Source organism: Mustela nigripes, chromosome 18 (assembly GCF_022355385.1).
Source record: "Mustela nigripes isolate SB6536 chromosome 18, MUSNIG.SB6536, whole genome shotgun sequence".
Classification (NCBI taxonomy): domain Eukaryota; kingdom Metazoa; phylum Chordata; class Mammalia; order Carnivora; family Mustelidae; genus Mustela; species Mustela nigripes.
This window is the reverse complement of record NC_081574.1, coordinates 22,775,969-22,785,253: the sequence shown is the minus strand read 5'-3', so window position 1 is coordinate 22,785,253 and position 9,285 is coordinate 22,775,969. Positions and strand designations below refer to the sequence as shown.

The window sequence follows — 9,285 nt, the reverse complement described above, 5'->3', positions numbered from 1 at the left end:
TATAGGGGCGCCTGGGTGGCTCAGTGGGTTAAGCCCCTGCCTTCGGCTCAGGTCATGATCTCAGGGTCCTGGGATCGAGTCCCGCATCGGGCTCTCTGCTCAGCAGGGAGCCTGCTTCCTCCTCTCTCTCTCTCTGCCTGCCTCTCTGCCTACTTGTGATTTCTCTCTGTCAAATAAATAAATAAAATCTTTAAAAAAAAAAAATAAATAAAGTTATGTATTTCATTTTTAGCCAGTGAGAGAGTATTACATAGTGGAAAGAGTTAGGCTGACAAAGTAGATCTTGGTTTAAATCCAGCAATGCCATTTGGAATCAATGTTACTGGAGGTTATTTAACATTTCTGAGCCTTAGAATGAAATCATTTGTTTGTTAAGAAAATATTTATTTAATATCTACCAATGCCAAGCACTTTGGTATAAGATTTTAGGAATTATACTAAAAATCCTCAGCCTCATGAAGTTTATATTCTGGTGGGAATAGGCAATTCTTTTTGAATGATGAAATTTATATTGTGGTTTGTTGTTGATAAGTGCTGTGGAGAAAAAAACAGTGGGGGGTCGTGGATTTTAATTTTTTTTTCAAAGAGGAGTGATCAGGTAGGCATCACTTAGGTAAATATATAGTTTTAATGATCAATAATATGTTTAGAGCATTTTAATAAAAGATTTTACAAACAGTAAATTCTCAATAAATGGTTGGTTTTCATTCTTAGTATAAAATAAAATTGGATTGGAAAGAGAATATTTAGAAAGGAAGGTAGTTCCATTTTGTCAAAATAGACTTCCAGGTAAGAAAGTTCTTCTGTTGAGGTACACTAAATTAAATTGGAAGCACAGGGACTAAAAGTAGCCTTGGGAATTATTTTATTTGGCCTTCTATTAATGTTCTTGTATTGGGTCCATTTCACACATTTTTTAAAAAATAGAGACATTCCTACATGCTTTAGAATTTCCAACTCTGGCCTCTGGAATGATTGTAGTAAAGGACTATTCATTTTGCAAACTCTATTGTAGTACTAAGCAGTAGTTTTTGAGTTAGGAGTATTGAACATATTAATTGTCACCTGTCATCTTTTTTTTCTGTTCTCCATTTGAACCTATACCTCAGGAGACAAGACTGAAGTCTCTGTTAACATTAGGAATATTTTTCAGGGTTTGGTTTTGTTTTGTTTTGTTTGACTTTCCTGGTCATGACTAGAAACCTTCATCCTTCTGCTGTGTATGACTTAGTCTTTCATTCAAAAAAATACTCTGAGCAAATACTGCATGCTAGGCCTTGGGGATATTAAGATAAAGAGAAACAAGGGGTTCATGTCTTCTTAGAATGTATAGTCCAAATTAGACTCCAGTATTTGTCAAGGTATGTTAAGATTTTATTGTAAATGGCATTAAATATTTTCATCATATTCTAATATTCTAATATCTCTTATTTCTATGAGATAAAGACTAGTTTAAGAAATTTATAAATCCTAAATTCTTGTACAGTCTTTTACTAGTAATAAGTAAATGCTGTATTGACTTCTCTTTAGTTGGATGATAGCAGTCACTTCCTTGCCAATTACCAGAAATTTAAAGGTTTCTACTGTTAATTGCTTATACCTTGGTATTCCTTAACTGTCTTCAATGGTAAAGCTTCTTTTTTTCTTTTTAAAATTAGAAGTAGTTCTGAACATTAAGTAGAAATTTTATTTGTATCCCCCAAAAGATACGTTAATACCACCTCTCACCAAATATGTACTGACTTCCAGCTATGCGAAGTAAAAGATTTTAAGATATTTTTAAAAATGTGATTCCTACTAGACTAGTGGAGGAAACAATAATGCATTTTAAAGGGGAGTACAAGGAAACAGTTTGTATAAGAAATCACTGGGAGCTAGACTCTTCGGGGAAGGCATCTTGTCCTTGAAGTAAAGGTAGACAGGGAGGAAAAGAGTGTGCAATTAAGGCACAGGAATGTGGGGACATACAAAGCTGTGGGGGAAAAAAACAGTAGAGTTAGGAGATCTTGACTTGAAAGTGTGGGAGTTGGTATTTTATTCTCTGGATAGTAGTTCTCAGTGTTTACTGAGAAATGCAGCATTTCCTTTAGTATATCTTGAGGAGCCATTTAACATAGGAACAGAATTTTGAGGGAAGAGAATGACTGGTAAAATCATCTAAGGAAAATGAAAATACTTTCATTAAGGAATTACTCTTTGGGTTTTTATTTTTATTTTTATTTTTTTTAAGAATTTATTTATTTATTTGACAGAGATCATAAGTAGGCAGAGAGGCAGGCAGAGATAGACGGAGAAGCAGGCTCCCTGCTGAGCAAAAAGCCCGATGCGGGACTCGATCCCAGGATCCTGGGATCATGACCTGAGCTGAAGGCAGAGGCTTTAACCCACTGAGCCACCCAGGCGCCCTGGGCTTTTATTTTTAATTTGGGGCTTGAACTCACGATCCTGAGATCATGACCTGAGCTAAGATCGAGAGTTGGATGCTTAACTGACTGAACCACCCAGGCACCCCACTTTGGGTTTTGAAGCATATGACCTCTTTATGTAAAATATGGGAAGAGTTGTATTATTTTTGCCAATTCTGCTACATTTTGACATCTTTAGCCATGTTCTCATTCATATTTTTCCATTTCCATAATTATTTAACAATTTTTGAGACATCTATGGGTGGTTTGATGCTTAGAGTTCTTCCTTTAGATATCAGTTAAAAATAGTAACCTAGTGACTATAGACTTGAGAAGCTAGTATAGATCTGTGTTCTGGTATCTCTGAATGAAGTTCGTATCACTGTTGGTAAGATGATGGCATTTTCCTATTATCATTGCATCATTAGAAACATGTCTGTTTTCTCTCTTTGTGGGGGGCTGGGATCTTTTTTTTTTTTGGTTGATTCCTTTTTTGACCTACAGTTGTGGCTCACTTAAAATTTGTATCAGAAAAAAAATATTTTTTCATCTCTATGATATTTATATGTCTCTGTTCTGTATTTAACCCTTTTGTAGTGGTTATGACTTTGGCTATTTAATCAAAATCCTGACCAACTCTAACTTGCCTGAAGAAGAACTTGACTTCTTTGAGATCCTTCGATTATTTTTTCCTGTCATTTATGATGTGAAGTACCTCATGAAAAGCTGCAAAAATCTCAAAGTAAGGCTTTTTTAAGTGGCTGTTTATAGTCCACACACTATTTAGACTGAGTGACTGTTAAATAAGATATTAGCCTGGGATGTTGTTTTAAGCCATATTTCAAGTTTTGTATTAAATGTGATTATATTATCTGGTTATTGATTCTTATTGTTGCATAAATTATTTATAGAAAATCCTTTTTCAGAATTTCAGTGTATATTGGCAGAATAAGTTTTCAACAAAATTCAAACCAAGAATCAGATTTTCATCTTTGCCAGATTGAAAATCATAAACCTGCACGAAAATGTGAGGACTAGCGAGGCTGTCATGCACAGAAGTGCAAGTTTTGCTGTCCAACATGCACACAATCTATCCATGCAAGATAAAATCTGAGCTGGCCAGCAGTGTGGTCAGTAATGTAGCAAACAGAGTTTTCCCTGGACAAAAATTATTTTATTGGTTCCAGTCACAGATTATGTTCCTAGGGTTAATTAACATGGCTAAAAGATTTTTTTTTCCCGGCCTAAAAAATAATCAAGATGTTAGTGCTTCTGTAAACGTCTAGGTCCTGTCTGGACAGTAGCTTACGTTCTGACATTGCTGAATGCATGTGTAATAATGTTACTTTGAACATGAATTCTTTAAAAAGGAATGTTTCTTTAATCAGTAAAGTGCTCCTTCAGTTTGAGAATGAATTCTCTTGGTGGCTTAGACTCCCAAGGAGTAGAAGGGCTTTATTTTTTATTTTTTATTTTTTTTTCCAGCTGTGTTTGGATTTAAGCTGCAACTAAAAAGCATGTGTAGGTGAAGTGGCTGCTTGGTACAACCTGCATCAGGTTGATCACATTTTCTTTCCAGGTTTTTAGAAGTGCAGATAAAATTATACTTTTAGGAGATGGCAAAAACCTTAAGTGCTTTACTTTTAAGCAGAAAGAAACAGTGTAGAAGTTGAAAACTTTGCTTTTGATAATTGAACTTATAATCAGAAGAGAAGTAGTGTTTTGGCCAAAGTTTGCTTGCCTTATTACAGAATATGGCATATAGCTGGGGAAGTTTTAAAGAAAGGTCACTCCTTGTTTGGAGCACCTAAGAGCAGCAGGATTGTGTGCAATTTGAAGAGACTTCTCGCTGTGACTCAAGTGAACTTGAAATAGGATAGCCTTATTGCTATAGAAACTCAGTCCATCCCTGAAAGCATAAGATGCTGAGAATCCATGACCCACATGTTTTCATCTGGCTTTAGAAGTGCTTTTTAAAATCTGACCTGTCTCTGCAATGACATATTTTAGGAACAGGATCAAATTATTGCTCACCATGTGTGTGATATTGGAAAATTTCTAGGTACACCAGCTATTCTGAATATGCCGAGTGAGCTGCTGTGTTAAATTTAGGTTAATGACAAAAGGTGCTTTTTGACCTCTGGTCAGCCATGCTGAATGGCCTGTTCTGTTGCGCTCCTTCTTTACTCATATCCTACCCTCCCCCCTGCCATTATTCTCCTTCCCTTTCTTTCTTCCTTTATTTTTACTTTTCCCTTTCATTCTTTTTCTCTTGCTTTCATTCCTTTCTTTTTTCAGCCTGGCAATATTAACATAAGCAGATATTTAGACCCTCATAAGGAGTTGTATTCTTATAGCAGCATACTCTTCTTTTTAACAAAACCATAATTGAGCACTTTGTGGATTTTTAAGGACTGATTTAATCACAATAGCTTTGTTTTATACTAATTATGAGGGTAAACTACTTAGAGATGGATTGGTGAGAAGCTTAGGAAAGTTGGAGAGAAGTTGCCAATGGTCATTTTATATTGATGGATGGATTGATTGAATGTGCTTGATAAATGTTCCCCTGTACACCTGTTCCCATGTATAGGATCTGCTTCCCCCAAATCTTCAGGAATGTTATTTGCCTGTCACAGGCCTTAAAGCATATGATGAACACAAATTTTCCCAATTAGGATCTCATTTTCTACTAAATTATAAACTTCTCCCATATTCAACAAATACTTTAATTTGTAATTCACATTTTTTTTTTTTTTTTTTGGATCGTCATAAGGTCCATCTTTATGTGCTAAATAAGTCCATTTATATTTTGGTCAGTGTCTAAGTTATATAACTTGTGAATTTGGGCATTGCACTGTTGCTGTGTTGACAGGCAGATTTTCTTTCTTCTAGGGTGGTTTACAGGAAGTTGCTGAACAGTTAGAGCTGGAACGGATAGGACCACAGCATCAAGCGGGATCTGATTCATTGCTCACAGGAATGGCCTTTTTCAAAATGAGAGAAGTATGAAGACATCAGTGCCTTTTTCTCAGTTGGTTGTTAGGTTGAGAACATTAAAAAATCTAACGGCAAACGTTTTTGGGCAATAAGTGCTCATTAAATGAAGACGTGGTTAGAGATGCATGTAGGCTGTGTCCAACACACTTGAATGAAAGTGTTCAAAAATAAGTCCTCCTGAAATGTAGTTCAGAGGGCACTGAAAAAATGATTTCTTCATAGACTGAAAAAATGAAACAATTTAAACTACCTTAGGAATCATGTAGGTCCAACCAGACTATTTCTTAGATGAGAAAACTGAAGCCAGAGACTAGTAACTTCTATCCAACGACACACTCATTACTAGCAGAACTCCAGAATTCTTTCTGTAGACCACATCAGTGCTGTCGCTGCCAAGTCAAGGGATCTACATGTTAGGTCTCCCTGGCATTGTCTTCTCATAGGCATTAAATTGCTGGTAAAATACCATTTGTTTATGCCATTTTTTCAGCATTTTGAGGGTTTGTAGAGTAATGCTTATATAGCGCTTTTTAGTAGATTGAGTCTTACTAAGAGGTCCTAAATTCTCAAATGGTAAAGTAAATGTGAAGTAGTTGTTGAATCAAAAATCATACTGAGCAGAGCCCCTTAAGTGGCAAAAGGCAATACTGAATATAAAGCTAGGTGAATCAAAGGCTCCTCCTAGCTTAGTAATGGAGCGATAGATGCAGGTACACCTCATTGTAAATTAAATGCAAAAAGAAAGTTTTCCGTTTTGCAAAATACAACTTTAGAATTCTTCTGAATATATCCTCTTAGATACTCAAGAATTGACTGAGAACTATCTGGAAATTTTAAAACTTCTGTAGCAGTTGTATTAATAATAGAAAGCATAATAGTTATTTTGCCAGGTGTTGAGTCAGAAGTGATTTGGACTGTGTCTATTCATGACAAATAAATACTTTGTTTTGTACTTCTTTCCAGTGCAACACTAGAGAATTAAAACAATCTTTTGGATTTTCAGCTTTGCATTTTAAAAAATACCTTAATGGTTCAATTAATGTGGATTCTCTGCTACTAATTTATCATCTTTATGTTCCTTGGCTTTTTCAAGAATAGTGACCTAGTGTGAATGTTCAGATTTCACTGTCCAGGATGTGTTCAGGGTTTGTTTTCAGCCAGCTCAGCCTTGCATATAGACTCAAGGCTACTTAGAAGCCTAAACGTTTTTCTCCAATCATTGGCAGTGCTCATTCATTGTGACCATTGAGTATTGTTACATTAATGGAATAAGAATTCCTGCCATTTTTCCATGATTACAAACTCTCATAAATTGATCTAAGTGTTAATAGGAAAGACCCTTGTTTATACATTTTTTTAGTAATCTTTTTCTTTGGTTTCTCTTGAGCTCTGTACTTCTTGAGAACGTTAATCTTACTCATTGAATTTTAAAATGTGTGGCTTCAAAGGAGCACCATAGAAAAGAGCTGTCATTTTAGTTAATAAACAGTCAGTACTTACATTGCTGAAATATAAGTTACCAGTGGTACCTTTTGGTTAAAATTATCTTTTTTTTTTCCCCAAAATTCCTTTTTAGATGTTCTTTGAAGATCATATTGATGATGCCAAATATTGTGGTCATTTGTATGGCCTTGGTTCTGGTTCATCCTATGTACAGAATGGCACAGGGAATGCATATGAAGAGGAAGCCAACAAGCAGTCATGACATGAAATAGTCCTTTTATTTTTATTTGAGCTACACACAAACTTGTATATAGGTTTTATCTCTCGTTGAATCCCTTGAACAATAGATATTACTATTTTTTTTTCTTTCATAGCCCATTTTATTTTCTGCCTTTCAGTACTAGTATGACCATTCCTATCTCAGATCTTAATAAATAGAAAAGCATTCAGGTTAAATTTGGCCTTAACTTAATATACTTGTTAGCAGGCATGTGTGACAGAGAGTGGGGAAACCCGTATCATACTGAATATTTTGATAAACTTCACCTGCTTGGGCTTGGTTTGTTTTTCCCCCTTCCTAAATTAACTAGCACTGACTGTAATTTATTTCCCTGTTTCATGTCTCCCTTCTATTCTGCAGGAGTTTTAGCTATTTGAGATTGTGGACCATCAATTTTGCACTTTAGAGAGTGATTCTGACTCAAATCCTCTGTTTTATCAGAAATTTTGGCTTTTCTTGCTCTTAGCTGGAAAAATGACCATCTGCCAACCTTATACAGTATTTACTTGTTTTTGACCCACGGAAATAGCACATGCATTGTGCAAACGGTTGATTCAGCAAGACTACAAAAAAAAAGTGAACAAAAAACTACTGAGAGCTTAGTAACTGCTGTTTCTGTACGTGGTGTTTAATCTTCCAAGCACATCTAGTGTCTGTCAGTTTCTCATTGGCATGTGTAGGCTGCTCTGTGACTGAAGAATTTTTCAAACCAGCTTTACACCCTTCAGGAAAAACCCCTTGTGATTGGATGTTTAATGTCTGCCAGGAAACTGGCATCCAAGATAATTGAAGCCGCCATTATTTTATGATAGCACACTTCCCTTTGATCTGCTTCTTCTTACTCTGTCACTGTTTACCTTATTTTTAATTTTTTAAACATTTTATAGCCATACTTATGATGCTCTTGCTTTGTTGATTCCACAAATCAATTTCATTAAAGTCCAAAGATAGCAAGTCTTTTTAGGTATGTATTGTACCAAATTAAATTAGAAGACAAAAAATTGTGCTTTCATAGTTGTTACAAAGATAAATAATGAAGAGATTTGGTGCAAAAAACAAAACACAAAAATATATTCTATATATAAAGCCATATATGTGTGTGTGTATATATATATGGCTATATATATAGCTAATTACCTGAGGAGTGTAATGCTTGTTTATTTTTTTGTGTATATCTTTGCAATCTATTTTATATATATTGACAAAAGAGATTGAAATATTTAGCCATGCAGAATATGTGACCAGACCAGAGCATGTGTAGGAAGACATTTTGGTAATCATTAACTCTTCCCTGAAATGATAGACTACACGTTATGATGTGTGTCACCTACATTTGAATCAGTAATACTAGCAAATCTTAAAATGTTAGCCACACTGGTTTGTTTTCTTTGTACATTATTCATTATATTACAATGCTGTAACTGGGTGGTCCTTTTTAAACAAAACGTTATTTGCAAAACAGAGGGTATTATTTGTTTTTAAAGCTTTTGTAAATAAAGCCTTCAGAAATGTTTTCTTATATATGTTGATGACTGGTAATTTTGTTTTAAAAATATTTATTTGGGAGATTTTATTTTTTTTAATTTGGGCAACTGAACAGAACTCAGTAACTTCTTTAACTGTAACTAGTTGTTAGTGTATTATTATTAATAACTCGGTAACTTCAACTGTAGCTAATAGTCTAGTTTCTATTAGTTGAATAATGAGTCTAATGGAGCCTTTTGCATTTCAACACTGTCAGCTTATTCTTTATGAATACCTCAACTAGATGTTAAGAATTGATTTTTATCTCCTTTCCACGAAGACATTTATTCTTAAAGACAAAGTAATGCATTTGATATGACTTACTGTGGCTTCTTTTTAAAGCTGACACAATATAGCAGATAATCTAATAGGTTTCTTATTTTGATCTTCACCTCCTTAAAAAAATAGGAATTACAAAGATTCCCTTTTGAATAGCCACATAGTTGCTCAATGTCTTAGTTTGTGTCAGTTTTGGTTTCTGTCTCTTAAGCAGTAATACTATTTTATTACTTCTAAAAGAGGAACATTATGACCTTAACTAAATCTAGCTTTTGGACTTGAGATATTTGGCTGATAATTTTGTAATGCTCCTGAGCCATTAACTCTGGACTCACCTTATTCTATTAAATCTCT

General features: G+C 34.7%; 1 protein-coding gene across 2 annotated transcripts in view; it reads left to right on the top strand.

Annotated features, from left to right (window-relative positions):
- Positions 1–8,649, top strand: part of CNOT7 (CCR4-NOT transcription complex subunit 7) — an 18,606-nt gene extending 9,957 nt beyond the window's left edge. For both annotated transcript variants that reach the window (XM_059384176.1, XM_059384174.1), the window contains 3 exons: positions 3,003–3,147; positions 5,301–5,411; positions 6,982–8,649. In XM_059384176.1, the coding sequence (XP_059240159.1) occupies positions 3,003–3,147; positions 5,301–5,411; positions 6,982–7,110 (385 nt within the window). In that variant the 3' untranslated portion in view covers positions 7,111–8,649. The remainder of the gene's footprint in view (positions 1–3,002; positions 3,148–5,300; positions 5,412–6,981) is intronic.
- The last annotated feature ends 636 nt before the right edge of the window (positions 8,650–9,285 follow it).